The sequence below is a fragment of the Nicotiana attenuata genome, unplaced genomic scaffold (assembly GCF_001879085.1).
Source record: "Nicotiana attenuata strain UT unplaced genomic scaffold, NIATTr2, whole genome shotgun sequence".
Lineage (NCBI taxonomy): Eukaryota > Viridiplantae > Streptophyta > Magnoliopsida > Solanales > Solanaceae > Nicotiana > Nicotiana attenuata.
In genome coordinates this window covers 68,548-88,503 of record NW_017672187.1, presented here as the reverse complement: position 1 = coordinate 88,503, position 19,956 = coordinate 68,548, and the positions used below count along the sequence as shown (strand labels likewise).

The 19,956-nt window shown below is 36.4% G+C and overlaps 1 protein-coding gene across 1 annotated transcript; it reads right to left on the bottom strand.

Moving 5' to 3' along the window:
- Nucleotides 1-2,055: 2,055 nt before the first annotated feature.
- LOC109212223 (ABSCISIC ACID-INSENSITIVE 5-like protein 5) lies at nt 2,056-19,519 on the bottom strand. The gene is made up of 4 exons (XM_019375845.1): nt 17,910-19,519; nt 11,030-11,101; nt 10,925-10,954; nt 2,056-2,354 (listed from the first exon to the last, which is right to left on the bottom strand). The coding sequence occupies exons 1-4, from the start codon at nt 19,035-19,037 to the stop codon at nt 2,313-2,315; spliced, it is 1,272 nt and encodes a 423-aa protein (XP_019231390.1). The 5' UTR covers nt 19,038-19,519; the 3' UTR covers nt 2,056-2,312.
- Nucleotides 19,520-19,956: the final 437 nt, after the last annotated feature.

The following is a 19,956-nucleotide window of genomic DNA, read 5'->3' as shown; positions in this document are numbered from 1 at the left end:
TATAAGCTTACTAGTTTACCACAGTGCTAATAAGGTAGATAATTTTTCTTTGAATTATTACTTTTGCTTTGAGTCTCGTGGTTGGCTTTCAAGGTTCCTTCAACCATACCATCTTGCCTAATGAGCATCTTTGGCTCTTCTGCCTGCAATATATTTAGCAATTCTACCATTGTAATCTTGGACAATATTTTTTGTTTTCTAAGGTAACAATGGATACTTCATATCTTTCCGGCACCGCAACGAGAATTTTTTGAACAATTATTGAATTCTTAAATTTAATACCAAGCAATCTTACATTGTTAACCATTCTAAGCGAACGATCTGAGTATTCTTTGACTGTCAGATTTCTTTATTTTCTGCAACTCAAATTCCCTTATCAAATTCAACACTTTCATGCCCCATATTCTTTCATCTTCTGTATATTCTTCTTTCATATAATCTCAAAAAAAATGCCGATTTGAGAGCCATAACTCTCGTAAAAATTGTCATAGATATACCAGCAAATAAAGTTACTTTCATCTTTGATTTTCTGATTTTCTGATTTTCCTGTCGTTGTGGCTCTTTGATCTAGTCCACGATGGGATTGTTGGGAAGCGGAAGAAGATTATAACCCTTTTACACGGTCTCATAAAGATCTAAAGCCTCTAAGTAAGTCTTCAATCACACTGTCCACAGTTGGTAATTTTTACCATCAAAGACTAGAGGAGCCAATTGAAAAAAATTCGTTTCAGTCTCCATCTCACTCAAAAAAAAAAAAAATACTCACTCAGATACCTTAAGAAGATGGCTCTTGATACTAATTGTTGATATATTTTTCTTAAGAAGAAATTGGAAAATAACATAGGAATTGCTAAGAGAAGTATACTAGAATAGAAGTAGCAAATGAAACTGTGTTTCTCATTGATTAATTTCAACTTAGATACATGAAGAAAATAACTGAAAGACTTAACAAACTGCTGAAAATATGCTAAAGATAACACAAATAACAAACTCTTACTTTGACGCCACGAAAGATATAACAGATAACAACAGAAATCTTAAACCTAATTTTCGGCAAATTTCTTAGAGATAATGCAGCTATCTTTTTATTTTTGCAACTTCCTAATGCATATTGTCAACAAGGAATATGAAAATACATAAGGGATAATAAGGTAAATTAGTTGGTCAAATCTCAAGTGCTTTTAAGCCAAAAAAAAATAATAGGTTTGGTAGATAACTTATTGCTTTTGGCTTATTTGGAATTATTTTTGGCTTAAAAGCTTTTTTTAAGTTTGTCATACATCAAAACAAGTTAAAAAGTTCTTTTAAGCTAGTTTGACCAGAGCTTAAACTACACCCTCTTGATATGTGAACTTACCCACCGAAATATTTGGACAAATTTGACAGCCAAATCAAGTGCTGCTTTTTCAACTCACATAGAAAAACAAATTTCTCAAAGAAAGAAAATAAACAAATGATGCCACATGTGAAGATGCGACACCATTTTTTTCAAGGTTATTCCTCCTATTTTCCAACCAATCCTCGATTTGTTTTCCAGCATTGAGTCCCTTCAAAGTAGAAAGATTCAGAACACATGAAACCACTGGGTCGCACAGGAGACAAGAAAGTCACTTCTTCACTTTTCATACTGAGCATGATCATATTATATGTATACATTTAAAAGTTCTTTTGCGTGTATATAGATATAGATAGGCCGCACCAAAAGTAACAAGTCCAATTGAACCCATAGAACTCATTCTAGATCCACACTTATCGGCAGTAGATATTGAGATTTGGAATGTCGTTTGTGGACATTGTACATATTATTGCAACAATGGTCTGCCAAACTGGTCAACCAAATTTTATAGGCACCCAAGCATGCCGAGTTTAAAGAAGGAAAATGCACTAAAGAGTATTGGAGGCAATTGTATGGTGAAGTACTTAAGTGTCCTAGATAATGCAAAAGGCGTTGCATATTATGCAAAGAGTTTTTGTTTACGCGTGAAATCTAGTCGCTGGTTTCAAATTTGAAAAACTAAGAGTGTCTGCAGCACACATAATACTAAGAGTGTCTACTTATAGATAATAGATATATCTGCATAGCAAATAAGTATTTGTCTCTAGTTTTATTCATGACATTGTCGACATGGGAGAAGACTTTGGAAATACAGAAGGAAAAGGTTACAGAAAAAAGATAACTCTTCTCTTCTGATGTACAATGGAAAAAAGTTCCCTCTATGTACAGGAACATACTATCAGAAACATAGTTACAGCCAAGCACTTATTTCTGAACCCCACTTTTACCAAGGACCTGTCTGGGTCCTTCTCAAGCATCATCTTTTAGCTCCTCGTTGAAGGTTCATCATCTCCTGAACCTGTAACATCAAATGTAAGTAGTGTCAACTGAACTGAAGCAGCCAAAAATGCCTTAACAAACTCAATTTTGAAATTTGTTAAACTCGTAGGAGCAAAGCAACGTTGAGCTTCAACATATAGAGATACAGGTGGGAGAAATAGGGCCAGCCTATGTGGATTAGACAGTGAAATCGCAAGGTACATAGTAATTTATATGGATGGAATTGATGTACTAGCAGAAATAGGACTTTTTCAGACAATTCAACCTTTTATTAGGAAAATTTTGAAGTCTAGCATGGTAAAAACAGAATTGAAACATAAGATTATCATCAGTTTTAGCATAATAAACTAGATAGGTAAGTACACTTTATGTAAAAGAAATAGAGCAGCCTAGCACTAAGATGGTGCTAACAGCTAAGGCATTTTACAGGTTAGGAATCCCCCATGCAAAAACAAAAGGACAGGACTCCCATTGTACAAAGACAAATAATTCTATGAAATCTAGCATGCTTCCTTATCTACCTTGGCAATTTCACTGTGAATGGCACGGCAAAAGATACCCTGAAAAGGTTTAGCAATGAAGACCAAATTTGGACATTGCAGAAAGAGGTGGGTGCAGCTTTCTACCTCACTGTTACACAAAAAAAAACCTACTGCATATTGCCATTTCCCCTACTCTGCAGATTACTGTGAGTGAGACACGCATTGCGAGTGACAAGCCACATAGAACAACTAATTTCGTAAGGTGCCTTGGATTTCCATAACTACTTCCATGGACAATTGGTAAGGTTGTCCCCTACACTATTGATCGTCATATAACATGAATTTAGAAGAGTCCATTCTGTTTCCTTGTCCATTCCATGCAATACTCAGCTTTAGCCTTTAAAGACACTTTTTTCTAAATCTTTCAACAGGAGAGCAATTCTAGGAACTTCCAAATCAAAGCAATTTTTTCCTAAAACTTATAGATCAACTTCTAGCATTCCAGCATCATGAGACAAGGTTTCCTGCAGTGTTGATGAAAACCATAAAGATCGTGGACAGAATATTTAATGGTAAATGTCCTATCCAAGCATCACTTTGTATTCCTGCTATTACCAATATTGATCTGTGCAAGTCTCAAAAGTAGGGCAAAGGCTGCAAATATTTTTCCATAAACCTAATCCATTAGTATCGTGGACTAAAACCAGCAACGTTTATTAAAAAACCATGTTGAACCCGTCAAGTCCTAGGGACTTTACACCCTCAGAGCTTCTATTCACATTTGCACCTGGTATTTTTGTCCCCAACCTTAATTCACAAGATTTTTTATCTTTGCCTCCATGAGATATCTTCAAGTTTTGCCACCTCCTGAAGCTCCATCACAGTGGCTTTCCTTTGTGCTAACTACTCTTCATTTAGCATACCTTCTTCTTTAGCACTTTCTAAAACCTTTTGCTTATTCAAAACATCTCTTTCTTCTGTATAGGCAGCATTATGACTCACTATCCATGCTTTTAAGTTTTGCTTCAACATCTTTAGTTTACAGAAGCATATAATCAGGATAACCTTTAACCACAAAAGAAATCCAGCAATCTTTTAGCCTTTCCAGGAAACCTTCATAATCCATCAACATGGTTTCAAACTTGAACTAGGATTTTTTCTTTCCCCATCTGCCACTGTAATTCTATCAGATTATGGTCTAACCAGTGTTTGGTTACACAAACTTTTTAATGTTGTTATAGTAATCATCCCATTCACTGGAAAATAAGAACCTGTCAAACCTTGATACCATCTCTGAATTATCCCCCACAGACCAAGTAAAATTTCCTCCATAAAGATGCAGGTCAAATAAGTTCCATTCTTGAATAAAATCCTAGAAGTCTTGCATTTCTGAAGTGTCTTTTGCTATTCTCTCTCTTCTAATGTATCAACATTTAAATCACTTGGCATCACCTATGGAAGTTGCCTGAAACCTCTAGTTGCTGCGAGCAAACCATAATCCCCTTCTAAGTACCTTCCGGTAAGGACCATAGATAGCTGAAATGGTCCATTTAAAATCACTGACAGCGCTTGCAAGCTATGTCGATAATGAGCATTCACCCCTGACACAATCAACTGCTTCCCATTGTCTCTTATCCCATAAAATAATCACACCCCTGATGTTGATAGTCTCAAACACTCCTAATCTATCTGTTAGGCCAAATTTGTCTTGTCATTTTAACTCTCCAATGTTGCATTTTATTAGTCCCTTGAAAGCAACACAAGTAGCTTTCCAGCTATTAACGAGAGACTTTGTAACCCTCCTCTTCCTACTACAGTGTAGACCCCCCACATTCCAACTAATAATTTTAACCTAAATCCTGGTGCAATCTTATCTTTTTTTACCCCGTCTTTTCTCTTCCGGATCCCCATAATCGATGTTAAAAACCAAATATGTAAGTTCCCTAAGACCAATTTGCTTCTATTGAACCGGAATTCTGCATTGTATGATCTCCTTTCTCGCACCCTATTTGCACTCAATTCTAGTGAACAAGGCTAAGGCTTCCTCTTCACAACCCTTGAAATCCACTCCCACTTGCTTACCCACCCTGATAATACTCCTTTGGCCCTATTATTGGATGCACTATCTAGGAACAAAGGACTAGAAGGCAGCAGACACTGCTGCATATCTATGATTTAAGTTGCTCGAAAACGGGTGCAGGTATCCGACACGGGTACGGATCTAGAGGTCGGATCCTTTGAGATGTAAATTCTAAGATTCGGGGATAGGGATCCTAGTACAGAAACAGGTGCGCGGATCTGACTAAAATTAATTCAAAAAATATATATAAAAATATCTCTAAATTATGAGAAATTTCGTGGAATACTTACGTATAGCTTGTAAAGTGTGAATTTCTTTTTTTATTCTCAAGTTCAGAAATTTTATGGAATACTCCTTTCTGGCCTTTGTGGTTTGATACTGCTTATTTCTATTGTTGCTTTTCATTTTCTTGAGCCGAGAGTCTACCGGAAACAGCCTCTCTACCTCCTAAGGGTGGGGTAAGGTCTGCGTACACACTACCGTCTCCATACCCCACTTGTGGGACTCCATTGTGTTTGTTGTTGTCTCAAGTTGTAGATAAGTAAAGGATTGATTTCCTAGATAATGTATGTTATTTTCTTCAAATTTACCCTATTTTTTGTTCTGATTTCGGGAATCAAATTGTATCTGGACTCGAATTTTTTCGCCCATCGTGGTCAAAGTACCCAAAATTGTTTGACCAGATCCGGCATGGATCCCATACCCATACACATACTAGTGCCATGTCGATACGGGTGGGCACCTAAACTGCCATGTCGGAGCAACTTAGTCTATGATCACCTCTACCCGTAGTAGAGCAAGGAGCTCATCTATATATTATTGAAAGGAGAGGAAATAGCCTCCACATTAAGCCAAGTGGAAGCCTCACAATAGGCCGCTTCGCAATTTAGGACAAAGTTAGGTTAGGTAATAATTAGTTTCTTTTTGAATTTATATTTTTAAAAATTTAAATTATACAACAACAATAACGACATAGTGAAATCCCACTAGTGGGGTCTGAGGAGGGTAGTGTGTACGCAGACCTTACCCCTACCCCGAGGGGGTAGAGAGGCTGTTCCCGAATGACCCTCGGCTCAAGAAGACAAAAAGAAGGCGAAAAGAGGCAATCTATCAATACCATCAATAGAAACCATAGAACAAAGAACAGCATCACCAGAACTAGAAAATAAGTGAAAAGCAAAACAATAACCAGTAGATAAAGCAGTGCACTAAGAGGAACGAAAGAGTAGTGTGAACTTAACATTAACCACTAACAGTCAAAGACCAAGTCCTAACAGACTAGCCTCACTCTACAGCGCCGTAGAGATATTCCCAACTACCTCCTAACCTACAACTTTAATGCTCGATCTCCACAACTTCCTGTCTAGGGCCATGTCCTCAGTAATCTGAAGCCTTACCATGTCCTGCCTGATCACCTCTCCGATACTTCTTAGGCCACCATCTACCTCTCCTCATGCCCACCAATGACAGTCGCTCACACCTCCTCACCGGCGCATCTGGGCTTCTCCTCTGGACGTGCCCGAACCATCTGAGCCTTGCTTCCTGCAGCTTGTCATCCATGGGAGCGACACTCACCTTCTCCCGAATATTTTAATTCCCAATCTTATCCATCTTAGTATGCCCGCACATCCACCTCAACATCCTCATTTCAACTACTTTCATCTTTTAGATATGTCAGTTCTTAACTGCCCAGCACTAAGCCCCATACAACATGGCCAGTCTAACCACAGCTATATAAAATTTACCTTTGAGAATCTGAGGCACTTGTCACACAGGATTCTAGACGCTAACCTCCACTTCATCTACCCAACCCCTATACCGTGTGTGACATCCTCTTCGATTTCCCCATCCCCCTAAATAACCGACCTAAGGTACTTGAAATTGCCCTTCTTGGGGATGACTTGTGAATCAAGCCTCACGTCCAACCCCGCTTCCGTCGGCTCAGTGCTGAACTTGCATTCGAGGTACTCCGTCTTAGTCATGCTCAACTTGAGACCCTTAGACTCAAGGGTCTGTCTCCAAACCTCTAACCTCTCGTTGACGCTGCCTCGCGTCTCATCAATCAGCACTATGTCATCAGCAAATAACATACACCATGGAAATTATGCATTACGTATTGTTAATAATTAGTCACTCTATTTTAATTTGAATTATAACATACTTAACTTTTTTTTCAGAAATAATAACTTTTATATATTGAAAATTATTTATTTTGAAACCTATTTTATTTTAAATTGGGAAGTGGCCAACATATAATATAACTTCATATATTATATTAAAAGAATGATAATGAAACATGAGGTCAAGCCAAGTGTCATATGGAGAAAATGCTACTTCGCACTTTAAAGGCAAGATTTAACTAGATTTTATGACAAATCTAACATAGATCTATATTAACCACCAGCAGTTTAAGACACCTCTATCAGACTAGCCTCACACTGGTACAAAGTAGAAAAATGTTCAACTATCTCCTAACCTACAACCCTAATGCTTGACCTCCACATCTTCCTATCAAGGGCCATGTCCTCGGAATATCTGAAGGCACGCCATATCTTGCCTGATCAGCTCTTCCCGATACTTCTGAGGTCGCCTTCTACCTCTTCTCGTACCTGCCAAAGCCAACCGTTCACACCTCTTTACTAAAGCCCAGATGCCCCGGTAAGGAGGTGTGAGTCGTTGGTTGTCTTTGACGGGTACGAGAAGAGGTAAAGAACGGCCTAAGAAGTATCGGAGAGCGGTGATCAGGCAGGACATGGCATGACTTCAGATTTTCGAGGACATGACCCTTGCTAGGAAGGTGTGCAGGTAGAGCATTTTAGGGTTATAGGTTAGGAGGTAGTTGAACATTTTTCTATTTCGTACCGGGTGTAAGGCTAGTCTAATAGGGTTTTGTGTTAAGACTGCTAGTGGTTAATGCTGTGCTCACACTATTCTTTCATTTTTCATAGTACCGGGCCTTATTTACTTGTTATTGTTATTGCTTTTTATCTATTTTCTGGTCCTTATGTTGCTGTTATTATTTCTATGGTCTCTGTTGATGGTACTGATATATTGTCTCTTTTCGCTTTCTTGAGCCGAGGGTCTTTCGGAAACAACCTCTCTACTCCCCCAAGGTAGGGGTAAGGTCTGCATGCTCATTACCCTCTCCAGACCCCACTTGTGGGCTTACACTGGGTTGTTGTTGTTGTTGTATAGATTTGTATCGAAAATTGGTATTGCGAAGAGTGTATCTGAAATAGAAAGCTAAAATACACAATCTATAATATTCTTATTAAATTATATCATTGTATATATTTGAATTGATATACAAAAATATTTGAATTGAGATAAAGCTTATAAATTTGAATCGAGCGACAAAACTATTTTGAATTAATTTAAAAAGTAAAATACATTATTCTCTCCTCCCCTATTTACATTGCTCTCGCAGGTCATTACAATTCACACAAAATAAAAGATATATAATAACAAAATAATTACATACAAATAAAAAATAAAAAATAAAAATTTTAGTAGGAAATAAAATAGAAGAAAAGTCTAATTGCTTATTCCATATAATGCAAAAAATAATTATTAAAAATATTGAAACATTTTATACGAAATAATAAAAGAACATATATTTTGGAAGAAGTAAAAAAATCAAAGTTAGTATTAACTATCAAATTATTTCAGTAATAGATTATTGATAAAATACTAAATATAAGAAATAAAAGAAAGTAATTAAATAATACTCAATAAGTTATTGCTAAATTTAGACAACTGAAGAATTAAGCAAGCTTGAAAGTGAACCAAAGTGGTAATCAAGCTTGATATGAAGATAATATATTAAAAGCTGCCTAAATTATATTAAAAGGATAGTAGTCAAGCTTGATATGAAGCCAAGTGGCCTATTGAGAAAAAGCAAAAAAAATATAGAATGATGAGACTTATTTAAATTTGAGATGAGAAAGTGGTTTTTCAATTATGATGAAAAAAATAAAATAGATAATACCACATAATTAAAAACTTAATAAAATCAAAATCAAATAGAATTGAACAATGAAAGAATTTCAAGTAACGAATAAACAAACTTACTCACAAGAAAAAAAAAATCTAGAGATAAAACTTATTTGAATTTGAGATGAGAAAATATCTTTTGAATTATGATGAGAAAATTCATACAAATAGTAAAACATAACTACAACATACAACAACATACCAAATATAATCCCACAAATAGTAAAACATAACTAAAACCATAATACATAAAGTAAAAAATAAAAAGATCTAGAACAATGAACGAACTTCAAGTAAAAGAGTAATAAATTAATAATCAACTTTCTTACCAGTAAGAAATCTATATTATCCATGTTATATTAAAGGAGGTAATACGCAACAACATTAAATCTAAAGGCAAACCAATAAAAAGTTCACATGATAGTGCAATCACACTGACCAACGAGTAAAGCAATAACGATAATCGAGGAACAAAAGGAGAAAAAATGGTATAAAATATAAAATGGTATGATTTATTAGAATTTTAAATCAAAAAGTGTATTTGAGTTATAATTACAAAAATAATACATATGTAAAATATCACGTAACTTAAATCTTAATAGATAAAGTCAAAAACAAAACATATTAGGCAATGAAGAATACAAAGCAATAAAGCATAATTTTAAAAGATAGTTGAATTTAATAATTAAATCTTAAAAATCGAAATTTTAATAAAAAGTCAAAGAAGAAGAAAAATTTAATTTCTAGGCATATAATACAAAAATACCAATTATTAAAAAAATTGGTAGATTTATCACTAATAGAGAAAATTAATTTGTGTTTTGGACGAATTCAAATGAAGATGTACAATGGGAAAAAAGTTTCAAGAAAAAACTTTAGGAGTACAAAAAAATAGATATCTTTATCTATATTATATTAAAAAGAGAGAATTAACAAAAATACCGAGGTAATAAAACGTCATAATAGCAAATGAAATAATACTAAATATAGTAGATTATGTAATAAAGAAAAGTGAGGAACTGAAAAGTTATTCGATGACCATATGAATCTTTTTCTAATTTCGTAAGATTTTTGTATTGGGCATGTTTTGCTGGATAAAAGAAAGGAAATTGAAATTTAATTCAAGCAATGTGATATAATATGGTCAAACAAATTAGATCACACAACATGATTTATATTCTCCGGGTGATGCGCGAGTGCTATACTAGTGAGAATAACACGATGGGCTGTCATCTCTAGGAAGTAAATCTATACAACTGCCCGTCTCCGGTTTTTCAGTTACTTCGAAGTTCAGAAATCTTTCATTAGTTAGGCCATTTCTCTGTGAGGAAGAAGCTCGGACATACTGGAACGAATTATCCAGGAACCATTCGTATTAGTACCGGGAGCTATGTTAATGACAGCTTCGCACTTAGGCTTCTGAAATTTCCACCGTCACTGGGTCCAACCTGGGCTCATTAAGGAATGCTCTCTGATGGGCCAAAACAACATCAGACAAGTAGTCCCTTTTCTCAATTAAAACAGCATTCGCTAGCCTAACATTCCAGGCCCATAGTAAGAGAACTGGGGTCCTTTGGGCAAGCATGCTTATAACGTGTATGGTCAATGAGATTGTTTTTTCTTTGTGAGCAAAGAAACCACACTTCTTTGTGAGCAAAAAAACCACACCGTATTTTCAGACCAATGAAAATGCTTGAAAATGATTTTAAAGTAACTGCCCCCCTAAAAAAGACTACAGGCTGATAGAAGAAGTTCCGAAATGGGTACACCAGTAACTCAGAAAATTGTAACAGATGTTCTATGCACTAAATAAAAATATACTAGTCATACATAGAGATAACAGGATTCTAATAAATATAATGCATTTTGGTCTGGTACAATGTGATGGTATCAGTCTAACTATATATGTGATCCAAAATAAAGCAGACATGAGTACATGATTCACCAAGACTTGTTCATTTTTCCCTTCAAGAAAGTAGATAAAGCATGAGGGGTTTGACTTAGAAGTAAGAGGAAAACAATAATTTGAAGTACCTGATTCTTCTGCATTTCCATCATCTCTGCCTGCAGCAACACAGTCTAGTTAGTGATGCATCATCAAGAAGTGGCTATGCATGGATTCGCTGTACAAAAGGTCACCTGTTTCTTCCGCAATTCTTCGTTTTCTTCTTTAAGTTTTGCAACTTCTGCTTCTAGCTCCATTGTGTAGGCCTACAGTATGTTAAACAGGTGGATCAGCAGCGATGAAAGTATAAACCATATTAAATAAGTGTTAAGCTGGTAAGTATAGGAATCTGGTAGGGGCAGATTCGATGTTTGCTATATTTATGAAGATTAAAGCACAAGGTTTTGAGGAATTTAAAATTTGTGATGGCTTTTCTCACACATGTCATCATTGCTTTCTAAAGCACACATTCTCTAAAGCTTCTCATGAAGTGTAACCTGTCATATCTTGCCACATCATATAGCTATCACATTACCATTATGCTACATAAGATATCCAATCTTTTGCGGAGTTGAAAGATCCACCATGGCCATCGATAAAAGCAGTATGTTTAGAAACACCTTTCTTGTGTGGGTTTTGGTTGTTGTTTGGGGGGGGGGGGGGTTTTAGAGGCACTATTAATGATCATTTTTCTACCCCTTCCAAACAACACAACGGATAACGGATAGAGGACACTGTTTTCTTTGGCAAGTGTAGCAAACCAGAGTGTAAAATTTAAAAGAAGAAAAAGAACGAGAACACCAGAATCTACATGGATAATTTATCTAGTTGCTTTTTCTTCTATCTCCTAGTGTACTCATATATGCTATGTTTACGACCTTCTATTATTTTTATTATTTTTAAGATACTGAAAAAGGTTATCAGGTCATAAAACCTTGATCAACCCCTGCCCTTAACATGAGACTGCACCCACAATACCACGCCTCTACATACCACGCCACTCAACCAGTTCCCAGTAACCATATCTTTACCTGCCTACCATTGCACCTCCGCTTAGACAACTGCTATATACACAGGGAGAATAACCTGGCTCTGATACCACAAGGGAGGGTGTAGTACCTGGAATCATAGACTGATAACAATTATAGTAGAGATTAAATTACTGTAGCAAAAGTCCTCCTACAAGGGTGTTGTTAGCCTAGCTCAAAGAGGCGCTCTTGCCAACAAATTGCTACGCTTCACATTAATTCGGAAAATCTCTCACTATAATAAGCACATTTACTAAAAACATGTAACTCCCTACATTATATAAGGATCAGCCTCCCATACCTTGAGAAAAGAAACAAGAGAGAATTTAGCTAGAAGAAGACATTTCTATTACATATTATATTTACAAAGGTTACCCGATGTCTTCCAACTACTACAAGGCTCCTTTAGCTTTATGTAGGATATGGAGAACTACTACAACATACAATTTGTGAATTTACATAGCATAAGTAAAATTAAAATAAACATGACAAGTGGTCTTCCACAAATAAAAGATATAAAACTTAATGTTAGATCACCTATATTAGTTGGTGTTTCATGTGCAAAGGTTCGGGGGAAGATGTTGATCATCTCATTTTGCATTGTCGAGTGGCTTCACTACGCTGTACTTTGGTCCTTAATTGGTTTGGAGTGCAATGGGTGATGCCGGGCACAGTGAAAGAGGTGATGCAAAGTTGGGACGACATGAATGGGAAGATAAGTCCAAGGGCGTGGAAGTTTGCTCATTTAGCTATCATGTGGGTTATATAGAAAGAGATAAATAGGAGAGCTTTTGAAGGGGTTGAGTTAGGTTTTGTAGAGTTGCAAAATAGTCTTTTATCTCTAGTTTCTTTTTGGTGTACCCATGAGGTCTCTATTTGTATAGATGCTTTGGCGTCATTTATTGAGAACCATATTTTGGTGTAGTTCTCTTTTTCTGGTATACTACTTGCATACGGGGTTCTCCCCTTCTATTAATATAATTATTTACCTTATAAAAAAAAAAAAACTAATGCTAGACAAGTAGTAGGGAATCTCTTAAATTTTAGAGACTTTTAGTAGTGATGGACAAGACATGGGATAGAATAGAGAATCTTTTTCATGAACTAGGGAATAAGTCATAGGATAAAGTCAGTTTTATAGCAAACAAGATATGGAATGGAGTAATTTGCATGGCATGGGATAGTGGGCTTTTTATGGCATAACAAGACATGGAATAATGGGATTTTATGGCAAAGGGACCTAAAAGATAGTGGAAAAATATGGAAATTTTAACAGTACATAATTAGACAAAAGATGATAGAAAAACATAGAATAGTGGAAAGTTTTGACAAGACATGGTTAGACAAAAGATGGTGATCTTGAAATAAAGGCTTTGGATTTTAATTGGAAAATTATGGTGAGATAAAAATGGCTAAAGGGTTTAATGACTTGTGAAATCTTCTTTAACCCACCACTTTAGGCCATGCTTTTTTTTGTTAACCTTATTTTATTTTTCAACCCCCTTTTTTCTTTTTGTGTGGCATCTTACCAACCTCTTTTTTCTGCTCTTGTGAAATTTCTTTTGCCATGTGATGATTCTTCTTCCATAACCGTTCCTCTTTTTTTTTCCTTCCTTTTGGTGAAGTATTGGTTGGCATATTATCTAATCCCAACAATTTCTACTGGATCAATTTCATTTGGGTCTTGAGAGTCTTGAAAATTTTCATAAGGTGCATTGTACTCCTTACGTGCTTTTACATTTTCCCATGAGGATGACTCGAAGTATAATTCCAACTTCCTTCTTTTAGCCATATCGCATTTCGAATACCTATTTTGTTAGAAGATTATCATGTGAGCTTCATAATATGAAATGTTCAAGCTCAATGGTTCTCTCCTTAAAAATTTATAGTCAAACACTTGAAAGGTTAGAACAATGTTGTAAATAGCGAGCGCTACGCCGCTAATAGAGTGTGGCGACGCGACGCGAGGCAGTATCGCTATTTTGCTCTGTTGCGTTGCGATTCATAAAAGGCGCGCGCCTCTGCTTGTGTCGCGAGAGGCGCTGCGAGGCGAGAAGCGTTGTGAAGCGACGCTATTTTAAAAAAAAGGAAGAAAAGGCAGCGACGGAGATTAAAATACAAAATTAGGGCTTGGGTTTTCACTTCTTCTCCTTCCGCGACTATTTCTTAGCAACAGAAAAATTTGGGCTTGGATTCATCTTCTTCCATCATCAGCCATCAGCACAGTAACCCCGGTATGTTACTTTCTTTTCTTTTCTTTTCTTCTTCTTCTCCTTTCTTTTTCTACTTTCTTCTTCTTCTATTTCAGCTGTCTTTTTCTTTTTTCAGTTCGACTTCGACCATTGTTGTCTTCTTCTTTTTTTCTTTTTCTTCTTCTTTCTTCTTTCTTCTTTCTTCAGTGATCAGCTCTTTCTTCTTTCTTCCTTCCTTTTTCTTCATCTTGTCCTTTTTTTTTTTGTGCTCTGTTTTTCGACCAGCAGCAGAGGCTCTTTATTTCTTTCTCCCCTTCCTCTTTCTTCTTCTCTTATTTTTTTTTTTGGCTCTATTTTTCGACCAGCAGCAGAGGCAGTAGAGTCTTTTTAGGCTCTATTTTTTTTGCTCTGTTTTTTCAGTTATAGACTTATAGTCTTATAATTATAAAGTAGAATTAATTGCATATTGAATCTACTATGACTATCTATAGAGTAGAATTAATTGCTTGTTTTAGACTTTTAGTTTATGAATCTTCTATGACTATCTGCTGAGTTTTTAATTTTTGAATTGATATAATTATTAATATATTATTGTTATTGAGTTTTTAGTTATATATATAATATTCTATGTTTTTGTATAAATTGTCGCTTCACATCAAAAAGGCGAGCGCTTAGCTGCGCGCCTCTCGCCTCAGTGAAGCGGGCCCTCGTCGCTATTTGTCGCCGCACACTATCCAAAACACTGGGTTAGAATAATATTCTTGCAGATTTTCTCAAGACCAGATGAACTTTCAAAAAAAATCTTGTAAACGGCATAAGCCAAAACAAAAGTCAACAAGTTAGTTATTCATATTCTCAAAGGTCCCAAGATCACCATCATAACCATCTCATCTTCGACATTTTAGTCCCAATTGATTTATCCATCCTATTGGAGAGAAGGACTTTTATGAGCTATGGAGGTTTCGTTCTTAAACCCTTTGGTGTTAACCCAGAATATCTATTTTGCTAGGTGTTCATAGCACAGCCCAAGAATTTTCCTCAAGAGCTTTTATGGTTCTTTTGGTACTTGTGTCACCAATAATATATCTTCATGGAATTTAAGTGTGATAAGTTTAGGGATTTTGAAAACTTTGAACCTTCACTTAAAATATTTCTGTTGTGGTTCAAACCTTAGAAATTTGGGGTTCATCATTTTACATATTCCCCTGGATGCAAATCATTTATGTTTCATAGGCCAATAAAATATTGTCAATGGTGTTGTCTAAGCAATGCGTTTAGTGTCATTTTTGTTGCGATTTTCAGTTATGATCTTGGATTTGGAAGAAGAATATTTTTTGATAAAGTAATAAGATTTTATTAATGTTTGGGCAAAAACATGTTCGTACACAAGAAGTATACCCAAAAAACATAGAAACTTATAAACAGATGATTTTCTAGAACGACACCCAATCTTCTATATATACAGGAACCCTATGGGTGCCCCAAAAAGAAATGAAGGAAAAGAGGCTACTACACCCTCAAAAATTCTCCTATTTCTTTCCTTCCAAACGACCCACATAAGCTCTAGCGGCAATCTTCCACACTGTGCGGTCGTCTGTTTCTACCATTATTCCAGCAGAACATTAACTCCTTCACAGTGCCTAGCATCACCTAATATATACCAAACCATCTAAATATTTCCCACCACAATCTCGATGCTACCGGACAGTGTATGAGTAAGTGATCGACGTCTTCACCCGAAACCTTACACATAAAGCACCAATTAACGTAATTAACCTTCCTTCTTCTCAAGTGTTCAGCCGTGAAGATCACTCCTCTTGTTGCTAACCATGAGAAAAAGCACACCTTTCTTGGAATATTTAGGATCCAAATTGAACTATGTGAAAAGACAACTACCTTCCTAGCCAAAAGCTTTCCATGTAGGACTTAACAGAGAACACACTATTATTCTCCAACCCTCACCTCCAAACATCAAAACTATCATCTGGTGTACTTTCTCTGTGGAGTAACTCAATCAAACTTTGAAACTCTACCACCTCCCAGTGCTGAAAGTTGGAAGAAGAATTATGAAGCTCAAAGAACAATCTTCCAACAAAATAGGTGCATCATAAATGAGATATGGCCAAAAGTAAAAGAGGCTGGAATTATACTTCGAGCCATCCTCATGGGGAAATGTAAAAGAAACACTTAAGGAGTACAATGCAAACAACAACAATTACGCCACAATCCCAAACAAGTTGGGGTCGGCGACAAGAATCTTCATTCCTTCATTGAGCTCCACTCATATCATCATCATTACCGAAATAAATAAAAGTTCCAGTAATGAGGATTCATCACGAATTGGCAAGTTTTAAGGAGTACAATGCATCTCACGAAATTTTTCAATACTCCAAATAAAAATGATCCGGCCGAAATTGTTGAGATCATATTAAATTTGTCAACCAATACTTCACCAAAAGGAAGGAATGAAGAGTGAGCAAATTATATGGAAGAAGAACCATCATAGCACAAAAAATATTTCACAAGAACAGAAAAAAGGAGGTTGAAAAATAAAACAAGGCTCAAAGAAAAGAAAGAAAATTTCAAAAGTTTACTTTAGCCTTTTTTATCATACCATAATTTTCTCATTAAACTCCAAAGCCTTTCTTTCAAGAACCCCATGTTTTGTCTAACTATGTCTTCTCAAAATTTTCCACTATCTCATGCTTTTCCTCTATCTTTTGTCTACCCATGTATTGTCAAAATTTCCCACCATTCCATATGTTTCAACTATCATTTGGTTCTATTTGCCATAAAACCCCACATCTCATATCTTGTTTTGCCACAAAAATCCAACAATCCATGCCATGCAAATCACTTCATCCCATGTCTTGTTTGCTGTAAAAATCACTCTATCCTATGACTTGTTGCCTAGCTCATAACTATATCTGTGTAATGGTGGGCTCAAGGAACTAAAAACCATCTATCACAGCCCCAGAGCCTCAAAGCCGCAGATAACATTTAGGACTAAACGTTTGGTTGGCAAACTTTTATACACACCAGAGGAGAAAATGATAACATTCCTTGTCCAGGAACTTGCATCTTTCCCTTCTGGATTTTTGGTGGTTGAAGAGAAATAACCCTCCACAGACAATTTCTTTTACATGATTTGCATAGAGAGTAAATTTAGCTTCAGCGGAATGGATGAATGAGTTATATTCATCAAATGCACCATATATGGATACTGCAAATGGCTAGCAAAACAGGAAGTTCAAAAATATTGGGTAAGCAAGTTCTGTGACAGCTTAATTATGAATCGAATAAGATAGAAGAATAATGAACTGTTATGATCAACTCGAGGGGAATGTTTTCTCTCAACTGAAGCACAAAGCTATTTGTGAAAGAACAAAATGAACAAGCATTGGTTCGCCCATGCCAGTGAAATTATGATACATAAGCTTTCCGAAAACACACATACCAGTCCCATGTAACAACAACAACAACGCCTCAGTCCCAAACAAGTTGGGATTGGCTATATGAATCCTCACTTTTCCATTTAAACTCAACTCATATCATCATCATACCAAATATCTAACACTCCCATGCATCTCAATTTATAATCTTGAAGAGATTAGGTGAAAATATACACTTCCAACAAGTGAAAAAAACCATCGAAGTTGCAGAAATATAATGACTAATCCTGGGTAAATGACAGAAATTTTACTATGAACTATCAAAGAGCAGATTTATTGGGCTCTAGCATACACTTGGTGGGAATAGATCACATACTAATTCCCTTTCAAGTAAGCTAGGTATACACATGCATGGAGACATTAAAAGCTTTGAGCCTATCTGTAAGATTCAAGGGATATTACCTGCTTCCGAGCTCTAGATCTTGCAGCAGACTCTCTATTTTTTATCATTCTCCTCTGCCTCCTTTCAACAACTTTCTCCACAGCACCGCCTTTCCTGCCCCTTAAACCACCACTAAAGACATAAGGTACTGGAGATATCGAAGATGTATCTCCATTACTCTTCCCAAGTCCATCTGATGAAACTGCTGGAGATCCTGTTGCACCAGTTACACCTCCAGCTCCAAAACCAACCATATTCATTCCTCCACCAGTCAAAGCAGCACTTTGAACTAAACTACTACCAAGTGCTGGATCAGAAATACCAACAATCCCACCCCTCATCCCTGGACTGCCTAATTGACCACTAGTTGGGATGGCCATGGGAGCACCATAAGCCAAACCAGGTTGCTTAGGAAAAAGGGGTTGCTGCTGCTGCTGTTGCTGTGGCTGCTGCTGCAGTTGCATTGTTCCTTGCTGTTGTTGCACAGATATGATCTCATTCACATTCAGTGGTAACTTACCAGAGTGAACACCAATTCCACTATTATTATCCATGTTCCTACTAGCCACCATAGCTGTATTCCCATTGCTCTGTTGATATCCAAATCCCACTCTAAGACTATTTCCAGCATGTGACATATCACCAAAGACCCCAACATTACTAGCTTTTGCAACTAACTGTGCATCTTCTCTCACAACACCAGCTCTAACCAAGAAATCCTCAAGTGTCATCTCTCCTAAAGTCTGTTGCCTACGAGGCATGTTCGATAACCCCACATCACCATTTCCATCCTTTCCACCATAATACTCTTTTGACATATCCTTCCACACTTCATCAACAGTCTTCTGACTCAGTGTCCTCGGTAAAGTTAAAGACCCTTGCCTCTGTAAATTCCCACCTGGAACACTCGCTTCTTGTCCACCAACCCCAGAAGTTCCCATGTTCTGACTCTCTTCTGCACTCCATATGTTCTTTAACAACTCATCCATGTTCATTGACCCAAAATCCTTTCCACTCCCTCTCAGAAACTCATCAAAAGTCAGTGAATAAACAGACGACTGCCGTGCCAATGGAACACCAGCACCACCACTTCCACTTTCCCCCGGTGGCTCATTTCCACAGTTCTTTATATTCAAATTACTCCCCATTTACCTAAAAACTCGAGTCCTGCTTCTAGCGTTGAACCAGCGATAGGAAAAACCCTCAACTTTAGAGCAAAATCTATCTATTTTGACTTGAATTTGCCTAACTAGGCAACTAGCTTTTCGCCTTCAGCTTTTGAGCATTAAATTTCAACCACAAGCACTAACTCACGGGCTTTGACTTTTATGGCCAACTCTCCCCCAATAGTACTTCAAAGTTCACTCCTCTATTCAAAATCAAGTACCTGGTCAGATCAATAAAAAGTTACTTGAACTCAAACTCAACAACCCCGGATCAGAAAAATCCTCTAGCAGTGAAAAACTCTACTTGAAATTGGCTGCAGTTAAAGATAAGAACGAGAACCCCAGAGTACAAAGACCCCTATCAACCTATATAGTAGCTGCGCACATGCTTTCGGATGTGTGTCTAAAAATACAAAAAAACTAACAAAAAAAGCGTTCAACTTCAAAGAAAGGACAATCAAGCAGATACCCAGTTGAAAAACAAAGCTAATCTTTGACTAGTTAGAGCGTGTTTGGCTAAGCTTATAAGCTGGTCAAACTGACTTATAATTTTTTAGCTTATTTATGCTTTGGTAAAATTAAAAGTGCTTATAAATTAAGTGCTTATAAGCCAAAAATAAGTCAAAAGTCATAAGTTGGTCTCCCCAACTTATCAAATTTCAGCTTATAAACACTTTAAGTTTGACCAAAATATTTACTATTCTATCCCTAAAATACTTCTTTTTAAAACAAAACTCTTCGTATACCCAGTTCTTCAGCTGCATGTTAGTAATTTCAGCACTTTTATCCAAACACGTAACTGCTTATTTTTTAAATCAGTTTCAACACTTAAAAGTGCTTTTTAACACCTAATGCTTATCAGTTACTCTAAGTCAGCTAAGCTAAACGGGCTCTTAGTATT